At 17.2% G+C, this 16718-nt stretch overlaps 4 protein-coding genes across 4 annotated transcripts in view; all 4 read right to left on the minus strand.

Annotated features, from left to right (window-relative positions):
- The window catches only part of PRELSG_1143700 (DNA helicase, putative), a gene marked incomplete at both ends in the record, with an annotated part of 5276 nt that extends 3123 nt beyond the window's left edge, over positions 1–2153 (minus strand). The window contains 2 exon segments of the mRNA XM_028677729.1: positions 161–902; positions 905–2153. Coding sequence (XP_028534089.1) covers positions 161–902; positions 905–2153 — 1991 coding nt within the window.
- Positions 2154–2529: 376 nt separating this feature from the next.
- PRELSG_1143800 (conserved Plasmodium protein, unknown function) lies at positions 2530–9699 on the minus strand (the record flags this gene model as incomplete). The annotated part of the gene is made up of 4 exons (XM_028677730.1): positions 2530–2664; positions 2820–2893; positions 2994–3038; positions 3126–9699. 4 exons carry the CDS (start codon positions 9697–9699, stop codon positions 2530–2532), a joined length of 6828 nt encoding a protein of 2275 aa, XP_028534090.1.
- Positions 9700–12740: 3041 nt separating this feature from the next.
- On the minus strand, positions 12741–13811 carry PRELSG_1143900 (conserved Plasmodium protein, unknown function; the record flags this gene model as incomplete). Its single annotated transcript, XM_028677731.1, has 4 exons — positions 12741–12790; positions 13050–13115; positions 13249–13325; positions 13438–13811. The coding sequence occupies 4 exons, from the start codon at positions 13809–13811 to the stop codon at positions 12741–12743; spliced, it is 567 nt and encodes a 188-aa protein (XP_028534091.1).
- A 680-nt stretch (positions 13812–14491) lies between these two features.
- PRELSG_1144000 (conserved Plasmodium protein, unknown function) lies at positions 14492–16351 on the minus strand (the record flags this gene model as incomplete). Its single annotated transcript, XM_028677732.1, has 1 exon — positions 14492–16351. The coding sequence occupies one exon, from the start codon at positions 16349–16351 to the stop codon at positions 14492–14494; it is 1860 nt and encodes a 619-aa protein (XP_028534092.1).
- Positions 16352–16718: the final 367 nt, after the last annotated feature.

A 16718-nucleotide genomic window follows, 5' to 3' on the forward strand; every position in this document is an offset into this window, starting at 1 on the left:
TAAATAAATAAATAAATAAATAAATAAATAAATAAATAAATAAATAAATAAATAAATAAATAAATAAATAAATAAATAAATAAATAAATATATATATATATATATATATATATATATATATATATATATATATTTGTATTTTTTTTTTTTTTTCTTTTACTTGTAATTTATATTTAACTTTGGTAAATCATTTGAACTATTAATAATTAATATTTTTGATATATCAAAGAAATTAAGAAATTTTTCTATTTCTGATAGCCAATTAATTTTTAAGGAAGACGGTGATATAATTAGAGTAGGCATTAAGTTATAAAAATATAAAATAGAAATTGACTGTAATGTTTTTCCTAATCCCATTTCATCAGCTATTAATATTCTTCCATTTTTTTTTTTAAAAAAGTATATCGTTTCTAATTGATATGGCAAAATTACTTTTTGAATTCTTCTAGGGAGCTTTTTTTTTATTTCTTCTAGGCATATGCTTTTAATTTCTTTATTAATTTTTTTTTTAATTTTATTTTTCTTTCTCATATAATAATTACTCAATATTTCTTTTCTTAATTCACATTTATCAATAAGATATGTGCTAATATATAATTCTTCAAAGTTATAAGAACTCATAATACTTCTCTCTTCTTTTGATTCTTCTTCTAATTGCTTATATTTGTGAATAATATAATTTTTTTTAATTTCAATTAAACTTGATTTATACTTTTCATAGGTTTTAATAACTGTATCTATGTATTTTTTTTTTAAAAAATGTTTAAATACATAAAATTTATTATTAAACTTTGGATAAAAATGCCTAAAAAAATAATATATAGTTTTGGGGATTTCATAAATAAAGTGAGAATTATATAATTTATAAATAAAATAACGTAATATTAATGATATGAACATAAATTAAAAACACATCCACATAAATAATTATTATTATTAACACTCAGTCTTCTAAATGATTTTATTTTTTTGATATCCTTTGATAAATGAAATGGGAATATACCACTATTAATGTAATCTTTTCTAGGTTTCCATGATAAAGGTAAATAAAAGATTTCCTGAAAGAAATCATTATTTAAATATTTTAATAAACACTTTTTAATTCTATTTTTATATTTTTTATTTATATTTATTTTTGTTTCTATAGAATGTATAAATTTTTTATTATATAAAAAGAGAAAGTCATACTTGGTTTTTCTTTTAATATAATTGTTCTTTTTCCAAACATTAGCATAATAATTTCTTTTGAAAGAAAAATTATAGAAATAGTAATTTCTTTTTTTAAACAAGAAAAAAAAATTATTAAAATAATTATTGTTCTCATTAAAAGGATTATTTATTTTATAAATATATTTTATAATATTTCTATATTTTATTTTATTTTTTTTAATTCTTATTAAATCAACAACTATTTCTTTTATTATTTCACTAATTATTTGATTAAATTTTCTTGCAACATTTATATTTCCAAAATAATGTATACGAAAAGAATATTTATTTTCTATTTCAAATGATATTTTTCTTTTATTTTTATAAAATGCTTTACCCTTTTCATTATATATAAAATTATCTATATTTTTTTTTGATATTTTAACAAAACATGATTTGCACACTAAAAAATAACCATATTTTCCTTTTTTTAATATCGTTCCACAATTACATTTTTCGCATTTTACATTTCTTGACAGTTCTTTATTATTTAATTTTAAATTTTTCATTAAATTATTGAATTCCCTATTTATCAATATAATTTGTTCATATTTTAAATGCAAATTTTCCTTTTCGTTTAAATTGCTTCCTTTCTTTTTTATTGTTTTTATTCCTTTTTTATTATTTTCTTTTCTAAAATTATACAATTCACATATGAAATTTAAAGAATTGTCATCTTTTATCTCATTATTTTCATTTTCGCAACTGTATTTTTCCTTACATCCTATATTATATAAATAATTTTTCTCATTTCTTTTATTATATGTTATATTTTTATTATGATTCAATGATTTTTTTTTCTTTTTACTTATTAATTTCTCATGTTTTTGAAAGATGGTAGAATTGTATAAACTTGTTGTTACGGGAATGTTATAATTTAGTATGTAGCTTTTGTTTTCTTTTAGATTTTTTTTGTTTTTTTTTAAAAAATATTTACTTCTCATTATAAATACATTCTTTCCCTTTTTTGTTTTGCCCTCTTATATAAAAGAAAGAAATTTCTATTAACTGTTTTAAATATTATATTTTTTTTTAAATACATTTATAAATTTTTAGATATATTTAATTTTTTTTAAAATATTTATGTTTAAGATTTTTAAATATTCATAAAGTTAATTTTTTATGAAAAAAAAAAAAAATTATACATATATATATAGTTTTTTTTAAATAATTTAACATATGTAAAGATTTAAAAAAAAGAAGATAAAAATATATATATACATAAGAGAAAATATAAAATAACATATATAACAAGTTAAATTGAAATGGTGTAAATAAATAAAAAAAAAAAAAAAAAAGGAATTCAATTATATATTAATTTTATAATTTTTTTTTTTTTTGATTATTATTTGAATTATTTTTGTTATTTATTTTAATAAATTCATTTGCAAAATGGTGTAATTTTTTTTTATCCTCAACACTATGTTGAAGAAAGGCATATATCTCTTCTGCTTTCTATAAAAAGTGAAAAATAACAAAAAAAAAAAAAATAGAAAATTAGGAAACAAAAAAATATAGTGAAATAGAATAAGTAATACATTAAAATGAAAATATATATATCAATAATAATAATGAAGTTATATAAAATATATGGAATTAAAATTTAATACCTTGAAATTTTTTAAAAAATTAAGTAAAGAGTCATCTAAGGGTAATTTGCAGGAACTTGTTAATTGTTTCAAATCTAAATAAAAAAAAAAAAAAAATTAAAATTATGTTAAAATTATAATAATAATAAACACTAGAGAAACTTTTATATAAACATATATTATTAAAAAAAATACCTAATAATTCTTGTTCAGGAGAATTTGTTTTTTTTTTGTTCTCAGCTGTAAAAATCAAATAAATAAAAGAATAGTGTGTTTTTTTATATATATAATAAAATTAAAAATTTTAATTTTTTTTTTTTTATTTACATTTCAAGGAAGAAGAATATAACAGTGGTGGGAATTTTTTATTTTCTATATTGGCTTGAGTATCATTATTTTCATTTTTCCATTTTTTCTTTTCGTTCAATTTTTTATTGTTTAAATTATCATTATTAATAGTATTGCTTTTCATATTATTTGAATTGTTATTATTTTTTTTATCTATATTATTTATTTCTACACTAACTTGATTGCTTTTACTGTTCATTTTACCGAAAGAATTTTTATTTGATGTTTTTGTTTTATTTTGTTTAATTCCTGTAGTTAAGTAAGGAAAATCAATATAATCAGAATTTTTTTCATTACTACTATAATTTACATCCCAACCTGATTTTTTATTATTATTATTATTATTTACTGCTTTTTTTTTGGAATTTTCAATTTTGATTTTCATATTTACACTTTTTTCTTCTCCTTTCATAATGTCTACTAATTTATCAATTTTTCTATCACCAGATATGCTCCATTTCATTTTTTCTACTTTTTTTTTACCTATGTTATTGTTATTATTATTATCTGCCTTTTCTTTTTCATTTTTTATATTTTCATATTTCTTTTTTTCTTCATTTCTTATATCTACTTTCTCTTTTTCCTTCTCATTTTTTGTATTATTATTTTTCTTTTTTTCTTCATTCTTCATATTACCGTTTTTCTTCTTTTCTTCTTTTCTTATGTTTTCATTTTCCCTTTTCTCTTCATCTTTCATATTATCATTTTCCTTTTTTTCTTCATCTTTTAAACACGCTTTCTTTACCTCTTTTTTATTTTTTTTTTCACTTTGCTCCTCTTTTTCTGATTGTTGAAAAGAAGAATCTTCATTTTTACTAATTCCTTCTTTTTTTTTTTTTTTATTTTTATTCTTCTTTTTTTCTTTTCCTTCTTCTATATCTTTTACTTTTTCTTCTTCTTTATCTTTTTTTTTTTCTTTTTCCTTATCCTTCTCTTCCTTATCCTTCATCTTTTCATCTTTCTTACTTTTCTTTTCTTTAATATCCCTTTTTTCTTTTTTAGGAAATGCAGAATTTTTATTCTTTTCTTTTATCATTTCTTCTTCTTCTACATGATTATGAATAGGTGTGCTTATTTTCCTTTTTTTGTTTTCTTCATTTTTTTGAGAAACTCTTTTATTATCTTTATTTGCTTTAACGTTTCTTTTTAATTCATTATTCAATTTTTTCTTTGATTCTTGAATAGATGATGTTTCATTATTTATGTTTTTGTTAGAATTATGTTCCTCATTTTTATTAATTTTGTTTTCGTTTATTTTTATATTATCTAAATTATCTTGAAGAATACAATTATTCATTAAATTGCTTAAATGATTATTAATATTTTTATTTGTATATGTATTGTCAACATTACTGCTTACTGTTGTAGAGCTATTTTTGTTGAAAATTGTTTTATTTTCGTTAGCATGGCTACCTATTTTATCTATATTTGTTCCTTGTGAAGAACTTAATACATGTTTGCTTGTATTTATATTATAAAAATTAGGTAACTTTGTATCGTTACTTATATTAATTATATTTTCTTTTTTATCCAACGATTCGTTACTTAAAAAATTTATTTTGTCATTTATTTTATTTTTATTTGCTAAGTTTAAAATACTAACAGAATTTTCATTTGCATTTAAAAAATTGTCAACATAATTAATGGTATCTCTAACTTTCTTATCATTTGACATATCACATTTTATATTATTATTATTATTATTATTAATTTTTAAAATTTCTTTTAATTCTTTTGTTAATGTTTCAGATATCAATTTATTATTATGATCTAAATAATCATTTTTATCAACTATGATAGGATGATCATTTCCCTTATTTTTAACAGTATTTATTCCTTTTTTTTGTTGATGTTCTACTTCATTTAATTGTTTAATTATTTCAATTTGTTTTTGTCTCTGCTTTATTAATTCTAATCCTTTTTCTTGTAACATTAATAATTCCATTTGTAATTTTTTATCATTTAGCATGCCTATATATTCTTTGTTATATGCAACATTTTTTATGTCATTATTATAAATATTATCAACATTTTTATTAAAGATACTATTCGCATTCTTATTATAAACATTATTATCAATTTCTCTATTATTTTCATTATTGAAATTATCCTTTTCTCCTACTGTATTAAATTCTTTAATATTAAAAATATTCTTGTGATTAATATTATAAAAATCATTTTCTGATTCTATTTTGTTAAAATCTTTTTTCATAAAAGTTAAAGGAAGAATAAAAGGAAAGCTTCCGGGAGGAAACATTTCATTAAATTTTATCCAAGGCATATTTTCACTAAATCGAATAGGTAAATCATGTGGAAAATAATTTAAATACCACCAATAAAACATGAGCTCCGAAGAGAATGGTCCTTGTATATTTCCTGAAGGATCTTTATATTGCCAAATATCACCTTTTATTTTATTTAATCTATTCATTAATTGAATATTTTTTATTATGTTTGTGTTATTATTATTAATATTTTGATTTAAATTTTTATAATTATAATCATTATCATTAGTAGCTGTATTTTCATTATTATGCAAAACATTTTCCATTGAATAAGTATTATTTTCCTTTAAATAATTATTTCTTGTTACTTTAGTATCTTCATCAGTATTATTAAATGCATTTCTATAGTCCGCATTATTTATTCCTATAACATTTTGCATAACCATAGATGAAGTATTAGGACTAACCGAAACTCCTTTATTTATGTTTACTGTATTACTTTTAATTTTTCTATTTTCCAAATTAGATTCAGTTAATATTACTTCTTTATTTTCAATTACTTTATTGGAATTATTATTCTCCATGATAGTTTTATTTTTATTTAATACACTGTTTTCTTTTAATGAACTTATATGAAACTCATTCAATAAATTATTTTCATTTGAAAGTATGTTCTTATAATGTAAGTGTTTCAACCATCCGATTTCATTCATAGCTGAGTTATCATATTTATTTTTTTCATCAAAAGCTTTTGCTAATAAATATTCTAAATATGATGATTCATCTCTATTTATTTGATCTGGTATATTTTTTAAATTATAGTCATTTCTATTATTTACAGTATTTTCATATGATAAAAATTCATTTCTATTCATATAAGATGTAATATTTCTATTCAAATTTACACTTTTATTTTTTTTGTTAATATTTTCATTATTATATAATTTCATATTAAATAAATTAGAATTATTAAGGCTTAAGTTTATATTGTTATTATTATTTAAATACATCATAGAATTATCTGGATTCGTATTTTCAAAAATATCAGTTGCTTTAACATTACTTAATGCTATATGCTTTAATAGTTCACTTTTTTCTTCTTCACTTAATTTATTCAAAAAATTATCATCCATTTTTATTTTTTCATTAATTTTTTTAATTATATTGTTCTCTAATTTTTTTTCCTTTGTCTCTTCTATTAATTCTTCATTTCTATCAAGAAAATCATCTTTATTGGTTTGTTTTGCATCTATGTTAGAAGTACTTTTTTTACTTGTATTTATGCTTGATAAAAAATGAGAAATGTTATTATTTATATCGTTTTCATCTAATTCATTTTCATCTGGTTCATTTCCATTGTTTATTCCTATTATATTTCTATTTTTATTATTATTACTCACACATATATTGGGGAAGGTACTATTTGAAATATTCTTAGAATGAAAAGAATTTATATTTAAATTTTGATTTTCGTTAATATTTAAGTTTAGGATTTTATTAATATCATTAGAAGAAAAAATGTTATTATTAGACAAATTGGCATTTTTATTGCTACTGGAGAAAAGGTTATTATTTACATTTTCTACAATGTTTTTTTTTTTTATTTTTTGCAATAAACTTTCTTGTGGAATATCAATTTCATTTTTATCTAAATATTTTCTATTTTTTAAGGATTCATTTTTCGCATTATTACTTATTAAGAAATAATTTCCATTTATATCATTATCCTCTATAAAAGGTAAATTTCCCTTTTTATTATTAATCTTTTCCCAGTAATAATTATTCTTTTTATCAGTATATAAATTATCTTGTTCTCTTAATGTTTGTTCCATTTTTTGTTTATCTTCTTCTTCAGTATGTACATAATACATTTTATCTAATTTTTTTTCATTATAGTTTTTATCATTATTATTTTCTTTTTCATTAATGTTACTAGTGTAGCTACCATTATTCACTTCCTTCTGTTTTTTATTGGCATCTTCATTTATAGTAATTTTTCTATTTTTATCTATTTCTATTTCTGTTTCTATTTCTTTTATCTTATCTTTATCCTTCTCATTTTTTTTTTTTTTCTTCTTATTTTTTTCTGCATTCATTCTATTGTTAATCTTGTCTAAATTATCAATACATGATTCATTTTTTTCTTCAGAAAAATAATTAGGGTTTAGGTAATCTTCTTTACACGCGTACATTTTAGATACATCGTTCTCATCAATTTTAAAATTATTATTAATATTCATTTTTGCAAATGATAATTCATTTATTTTCTTATTTGTATACAAAGGAATATTATTACTTACATTTTCTTTATTATAATTATCCTTCTGCATAAAATAAGCTTTTTCATTCTTTGATACTAAATGATCATAATTATTATTTCTATTATTATTGACAATACTATTATTATTATTATTATTATTCAAATTATTATTATTATTATTAATATTATTATTACTATAATTATTATTATTAATGTTACTACTGTTATTATTATTCATATTATTATTATTATTATTCAAATTATTATTATCCATGTTACTATTATTATTTATATTATTATCATTATTATTATTATTACTAATATTATTATCATTATCATTATTACTATAATTATTATTATTATTATTGTTGTTATTGTTACTACTATCAATTTTACTATCCAAGGAATCAATGGCATTTTTATTTTTTCTATCAAACTGCTCACTCATTTTATGCCAAATTAAATCATCTGTTGCTTTTTTATTATCAGTTAATATTGATTTTTTTCTTATAGAACTCCAATCATCTTCAGCTATGTTTTTGTCACTTTTGGAATTTTTTTTTTCATTTAATTTAATGTTTTTGTTTGTATTGAAATAACTAGAATTTATATAATTAGTTGACTGATTTTTTAAATTTTCGTATGAGTTAGAAACCTTATTGATTTTTCCATTTTTTTTATTCATACTGCTGGATAAATGTTCTGAATTATTATTTATATTGCTTTTATTTATTACTTCATTATAATTTACTTTATTTTCTATATCATTTACATTATTATATTCAATTTTTCCTAAAAATTGTTGTTGATTATAATTACAGTGATTAATATCATGAGCATTATTTTGTATATTCATATTACTTTTGTTAATATCACTATTTTTATTTTGGAAAATGTCTGAATATTCATTTTTACTTTCTTTTTTTATATTTTCTTCTATAATTCTATAACTATCATTATTATTATACTTTTTGTATTTTTTAATCTTCCATTCATCTAAATGACTATTGTTACTATTATTATTATTAAAATTACAATTAGTTGAATGAAAGGAAGAATTATTAAATATATCATTTACTTTTTTAATTGTATTATTTCCATTATTATAAAAACCTGTTGTATTAGAAAAATTTTGGTTTTTATTTGTTGAATTAGAATAACTTAAAATTCCCAAATTCTCAATAGATTTATTTGCATTCTCTGGATCATTTAAAATTTCATTAGCATTATTATCATTGTTATTTATTAAATTCAAGTTAGCATTATTAATACTACTTACGTTTTGATCATTTAAATGATCATTAAAAATTTCTTCTCTTTTTATGTTAATTAAATTTCTATCTTTAACATAATTAGTTTGATTAGAAAATTTACTTAAATCGTTATTATCATTTTCATCATTAGAATCAATCGGTGACGAAATTTTCATATCATTAAAATGTTTATTATAACTTTTATTTCTTCTTACTTCATCTCGATTATCACTTAATTTATTATTTCCTTTTGCATATCTCCACGATGATAATCCTTTATTGTTTTCTCTCCATATTAATTTTTTGTTATTATCAACATAAAGATTACTTTTTTTAAAACCATTTCTATTATTATTATTATTATTATTATTATTATTATTATTATCAATATTTTCATTATTATTACTTAAACTACTAGAATTAATATCAAAAACTTTACTAAATTTGTTACTTTTTGTAAGAAAAGAACTTTTTTTATTTATATTTAAAGGATTATTCGAATCTAATGATTCATTTAAAATATTTTTGTTAAAATTATTTTCAACATCAAATGTATCACTTTTTATTTGATTTTTATTTATTTCATTTTCATTTATAGTTTCTTCTTCCTTTTTAATGTTTCCTTTATTTCCATATGAATCAGGAACTTTGAATTTATCATAACATGGATCACTATCGTTGATACCTCTTTTATTTAATATTAACTCCTTGTAGGCATATAAAAAATCATTTTTTGTATATACAAATTTCTTTTCATTATATATTTTTTCTTTATTTGATAAATTATCAATAATTTCCTCAGTATATTCTTCCATATTATTATTTTTTAATTCTTATAAATAAAAAAAAAAAAAAATTAAATGTATATTTTCTATATCTTTTTCTATCTATATAAAGAAAAATAAAATATTTGTACAACATTAATTTATTGCAAAAAAAAAAAAAAAAAAAAAAAATTAACGATTTGAAAAATACGTAAAATAAAAGAAACAAAAATTTACTTTTTATAAATATATATATATGTTTATATATATATTATTTTTAATTCTATTTACATACAATACTCGAATTTATTCAATATTTTTTTAATATTTCATGATATTCTTCTTAATATTATGCATTTGATTTCTTTAAAAATGAAATTTTCTTTTTATAAATTTAATTTTTTTTTTTTAAATTCGTATATATATATATTTTGTGTATAAAATTTCATTTATTTTACGATTTTAATTTTTTTCAATAGCACTATTTGATTTAAAGTGATATAAAGTATTTTATTACACTTAATATTTAAAAAATTTAAAATTTAAAATTTAAAATTATTCTATAATGATATTAAAAAAAAAAAAAAAAAAAATTAATGTAGTGGTTCATTGCAGTAATATATATAATAAATATACTTTATTTTTATTAAACATTAAGTTACGAATATTTTTATGTTTTTTATTTTATTTTATTTTTATTTATTTTTAATTAAATTTTATATTTTTAAAATAAACATATTATGATGTGAATATTTATAAATATTTGTTTTTACATATTTTAAATAATATATGTATATATATATATATATATATTTATGTACATATAGCTTTATTTTTTCTCATTTTTTTTTTTTTGAAAATTGAAAATTTATACTTCATTTTATAAAACAACATGCTATAATTTTTTGAAGAAATATATTTTATTTTATATCTAATATCATAATTTTAAAAATATTATTAATACTCATTTAAGTTATTTTAGTCATATTTTATATATTTTTTTGAGAAGTTTACATAAAAACTTAAATATATCTCTTTAAATTTTACTTTCATATATTTTTTTTTTGTTTATATTTAAATTCATACCTTTCATGTATACTAAAAATATTTATAACTTAAAAATATATAATTTTATATAAACATTTTCGTAGAATTCAGATTGTTTTTAATTGTACGCATATATATATTCATTAATAGCACATAACGTAGATATATATTTAAATATATATATATACACAAAATTTAAAAAAAAAATTAAAAAAAAAAAATTAAGCTTTTAGTTAAATATAGATATTTATATTATGTTTAAAAAAAAAAAAATTTAATTAAATGGAAAAAAATTAAAAAAAATTTCAATTTTTTTGTGAAATAAAAATAAATTATAAAAAAGGCTTTTAAAAGAAATATCACAAAATTTTAGAAATAAAATATTCTTTATATATTGTTACTCCTCTATATCTATTATTTTTTAGAATACACATTTTTATTTTTTTTTTTTTTTCTATATATTTATTTACATAAAAATGATATAATTATAAAATGATATATTAAAGGATATTAAATGATATTTTGTATTTTTATGTTAATAATATTTAAAAGAATGATAATGAATTCTTTATATAGCATACATAAATTAAAAGTGTTGCAGACGTTTATTATTGTTTTATCTTAGAACTCTTACACAAATAAATGAAAAAAATAAAATAAAATAAAATAAAAAGAACAAAATCTTAAGAAATTAAAAAGCATTGTAGTATATATAATTACTGAAAAAAAAACATATAAACATGTATATTCTTTAGAAATAATTTAAGATATATTCCTTGTATATAATATTATTTGTTAGTAAAACAAAATGAAAGACACTCTTCAAAATTAGTTCAATAATTTTTTAATTTATATTATTGATTTTAAGTAAACAGTAGTCTAGATGAAATTTCTCGTAAGAAGTTAATAATGTTCTCTTAAATATTTATTACTGTAGATAAGTAAACATTTAATTTAAAGTGAATTTTATATTGAAAATAAAGACAAATCTTATGTTACTTTTTTCATTAATTATTATTTTAAAGGTTTTCATTATAAAAATTTGTAATTATTTTAAATTTGGAGCAAATGTGTTTTACTTTTAAAAATAAAAAAGTTAAAAATTATATGAAATGCAGGAAATAAAATTTTTAGTTTTTTTTATTTATTATTAAATAAATATTCTAGGATGATAAGATAACATTTATATATTGATAATAAAGAAAAAGAGGATATAATAATATATATTTTAATTTTAAAAATTAGTGATAATATATAATTCAATTAGCATACTTGTAAAAAAAAGTTATGTAAACTTATAGACAAAATTTTCACTCATACTTATTTGCCCATTTTTATGTATATTCTTTTCTTTTTTTAAATTTCAATTAATTGATTCAGAGAAAAATATGATTTTCTGTATTTTTTTTAAATGTTTCAAAAAAAAAGAAAAATTAAAAAGATGATTAATGAAAATTTAATAATTAGGAAAGCGCTTTTAATAATTTACAGAAAATTAAAAAATGAAATATATGGAAGTGTTATTTATTAAAAATATTATATTTATATAACTTTTTTTTTTTTTTTTTTAATTTGTAAATTGTTGTATTCAATTATATCTTTGTTTTACTTTTTGGAAAATATCATGAGATATTTTAAAATATATTATATTTTATAAGTCATTGTATATCGTATATTTTATTTTTGTAAATATTGAAATAGCATTTTTTGAGATACCTAAATATTATATTTAGAAAATGCACTATTCATATAAAAAAATAAAAAAGAAATTTTAATTTTTCAATGATTTTTTAAATATCTATAATAAAAAAATTTTTTATTATTGATTTATTTTTTTTTAATATAATATAAAAATAAAATAAAATAAATAAATAAAAGGATGAAAAAATATATATTCAATGCACATAACGAAATAATGATAATATTTTTTTCTTTTACCTATATAAGACGATGTATTTATAATATTAAGAATAAATTTAGTTATTTTTCATTGTATCATTTATAAAATTTAAACTTTATCTTCATGCACTTTATGATATATTTATTTATCCCTTTAAATATATCATTAATTTCTTCAATAAATCAAATTTATTTTCTGTTAATAAAAGAATATAAAAACAACAATATATAGAATGAAATTAAATATTTAAACTATATGTAGTATATTAATCAAGTTTATATTTTAATTAATTTTTTTATGAATATTTGAATAATGTATAAAAATAATACACTTAAAAAAATTATAAATTTTGGTAAAAAATTAAATGAAAGTATGTATAAGTAATTAAAATTTTATGCAAGTATATAATACTAATAGATTTTTTCTTTTCCTTTTTTTTCTATAGCATTATAACCTATGTTTAAATATAATTGATTAATGTTATTTCTTAAATTTTCATATTCTTCAAGTTTTCTTTTTACTGATTATTATTTTAAAATTAAAAATAGTAAAAGTAATTAATAATTTTTAATAACAAGAATGAAATTATTTCTTTAAATATAATATTATGTTTCCATAAAAATAATAAGTGATTAAAAATGTATATATATTACTATATCTTTTTTTATCATCTTCATTTAAATTATTTATAAATTTTTCTTCTTCCTTAATTTTATTTTGCAATGTTATTCTAAAAAAAAAAAAAAGAATAAAGAAAAAGGAAGTTTCAAAAAGAATTTAGAAATACAAAATATATAATGTTAATATATATTCATATAATTTTTTATATATCCAAATATAACCTATTCAAAATATTTTTATTTTTTTTTGATATATAATATTTTGAAAAAGGACTATTAATCCCTTGAAGAAAATCAAGTTTTCCTTTTAAAAACAAGCCTTTTAACATTTGTCTTTTTTTTTCATTTTCATCAATTATAAAAATATAAAGAGGCAATTTTTTATTTTTAGTATTTATTGTATTGTACATTGTTCTAATTTCATTAGATTTTTTTTTTATTTCATTTATTAATTTATTTTTCACTACATTTGATTCCGATGTATTGTTATCTTTTAAAAATAACGCATTACCTTTTTGTTCAATTTCTTTTAAACAAAAACAAATACTTAAATTAAGTAAAAATAAAAAGGGTATAGAAATGCATTTTAGCTTCATATTGAATAAAATTTATAAGTAAGAACAACAAATGTTATATTTCCATACAAAATAATTTAAATAGAAACTTAATAAACTAATATGAAACTTTTAAACTATAAAACAAAACAAAAAAAAAAAAAATTGGAAGAAGGAAAATAAGAAAAAGAAAAGTATTTTTCAAAATTAAGAACATTTTTTTCTTTTTTTAATTCTGTCTATTTCTTTTTAAAATATGAACATTATGCATAGGTAATTCTTTTTTTTTTTTTTTTCATGCGTACACAAATAACATATATATGTATATACTTTTATTTTGATGCTATATTATTTTTTATATAATTTTTTTTTTTTTGAAAGAGAATTTTAAAAATCACAAATATTTTCTATAGGTTTTATTTATCCATAACCGCATCATATTAATTTGATAAAAGAAAAAAAATGTACCATTTTTATTAAAATGAGAAAATAAATACTTTTTATAGTATGTAAATAAAATACTACTTAATTTTTAAAAATCCATTTTATTTAAATTGAAATATGGAAAATTCCATTATGAAAAGATAGTCGTACATATGAAAATAGGAAAAAAAAAAAAAAAAAAAACTTAATTTTATTACACTCTCTAATTTATATTTTTAATTAAAAATATGCAATGAATTTAACATAACTTCCTTAAGATGTTTTATTTTTTTTTTTTCTTATTCTGTTACTAGAATTGATCCTAAGTCTACTAAATAAACTTTGTTAGTCAGCTTGTTTTTAATTTTAACATACGGAATGTTATGTAATCCTAACATTATAGCTAATAATTTAACGTTAACTGATTTACATTCATAAGGTTTAATTATTCCTACATCAATTAATGAATTGAAAGAAATAAGAGATGACTGCATTTTATTATTAATAATATTGTTATTATCTTGGATTTGAATTTCTAAATCAATATCTTCACGATGATTATTATAAAAAGAAAAAACAGCAATTAAAATGGAAGAATAATTTATTTCTTTAACAAAAGAAATTTCTAAATTAAATAAGTTTTGGGTTGGCATTTCTACCTCTATACAGTATTGAGACCAAATAAAGTTATTAGAACTATTATCAATACACCATTTTAAACATAAAGATATGATTGTTTTATCATTGTTAATATAAAAAGTTAAGATCTCATCATTGTTTTTATATTTCTCTATAATTTTAGGATTTTTTGTATTATTAATCTTCTCTTCACTATTTTTTCTTTCTACTGAATTTTTTTTTTTTAAATTATTAAAAGATAATAATTGAACAAAATTTACTATAGGAAAAAAAAAGGAATACATATCCTCTGGATATAAAGAAAAAGGAAAGATATTACTATCAATATTAATTGATCTAGAAAATAATTCATATATTTCAATTTTATTATTTTTAGTAATATTTTCAATTTCCAAATAAAGATAATGATCAATTATTTTATATCTTATATTTAACGGTTTTACTACTATAATATTTTTATTTAAAATTAAACTTTTATTATTACTTTTTGAATTTCTCTTATACATAAATTCATCATATTTATTTAATGATTTGCAAATATTTTGTAAATTAACATTCAAAGGGAAATTGTATTCACTATCTTTATAATTTTTTTCATCATACATATTTAGAAAGAAGTTATTTTCTTCATCATCATTTGTATTAATCATTTTTTTTTTTTTTTCTTTTTCATATAAAACATTAGATGTAAAAGTAGAAGACCATTGTACATTATTTAATAGTAACGGTGGAGAATCAAATATGTTTTTTAAATCATTTGAATGTTTTTCATTTAAAAAAGTAAAATTTTTATTTTTCTCTTTTTTTGTATTTTCAAATAATTGTATTTTTAAATTCAATATTTTATTTATATATTTTTGAGATATAGTTAGTGGTAATTCAATTAAGTAAATTAATCCCTCAATACAATAAGAAGAATTATTTAAAAAGAACATTTTTTCTATTTCTTTACTTAAATATTTATTGTTATCTAAATCAATTAAAACTTTATCATTTATTTCTTTATGAAGTAATTTTTTATCATTCTGAATTTTTTCTAAATTACACAACACATTATCATATTCCTTATCTCCTACATTATCACATGATATTTCATTATCAATTTCTTTTTTTGTTAAGTAATCTTCTGGTAAATTGCAAGTACTATGTTTTCTCTTTGCTATCACTTTTTTATAAGTTCTTTTGAAATCATTCTCGAAATAGTTTTCTTGCAATAAATGAAATTTATTTGACAGTGCTGATATTTCCACATTATTTTCATTTACTAGTAATATATCAACATCTATGTGATAGTTTCTACTTTTTTCCAACCAATTTTTTATATTTTTTTTATTCAATGATTTCACATTTTTTTTAATTATAATTCCAATATACAGAATTTCTCCTAGTAATTCCTCTGATATTATATTATCACTTTTACTATTAATTTCCTTACAAAAAAATTGAAAAGCTTCCTCTATATTTTTATAATTATTACTATTAGTTAAAATTAATTTTATTTTGGATTCATCAAAATGCATTGTAATTTTGTAAAATATATTTGTAAAATATGTTTTGATATATATATTAATGTTTCTTATTTTTAATTTTATAAAAATGTATTATTTTTTAAATTATAATAATGAATACCACATTTTATATAAATATATATCTTTCCTTTACATTCAATAAAAATTTTCGTGAAATTTTAAATAGTATATTTGAATAATAAATTTTACAATTTTTTTTTTTTCTTTTTCGTTTTCTATTTTTTTATAATGTTATAACATTACACAGCATATAAATTATAATTTTTCAATAAGATATATTTCAGATTTTTCAAATTGCATATCAATAAAGAAATATAAATACGTGCACATTTACTTTTTATCCCATTTTTGTTATTTC

Source organism: Plasmodium relictum (assembly GCF_900005765.1).
Source record: "Plasmodium relictum strain SGS1 genome assembly, chromosome: 11".
NCBI lineage: Eukaryota > Apicomplexa > Aconoidasida > Haemosporida > Plasmodiidae > Plasmodium > Plasmodium relictum.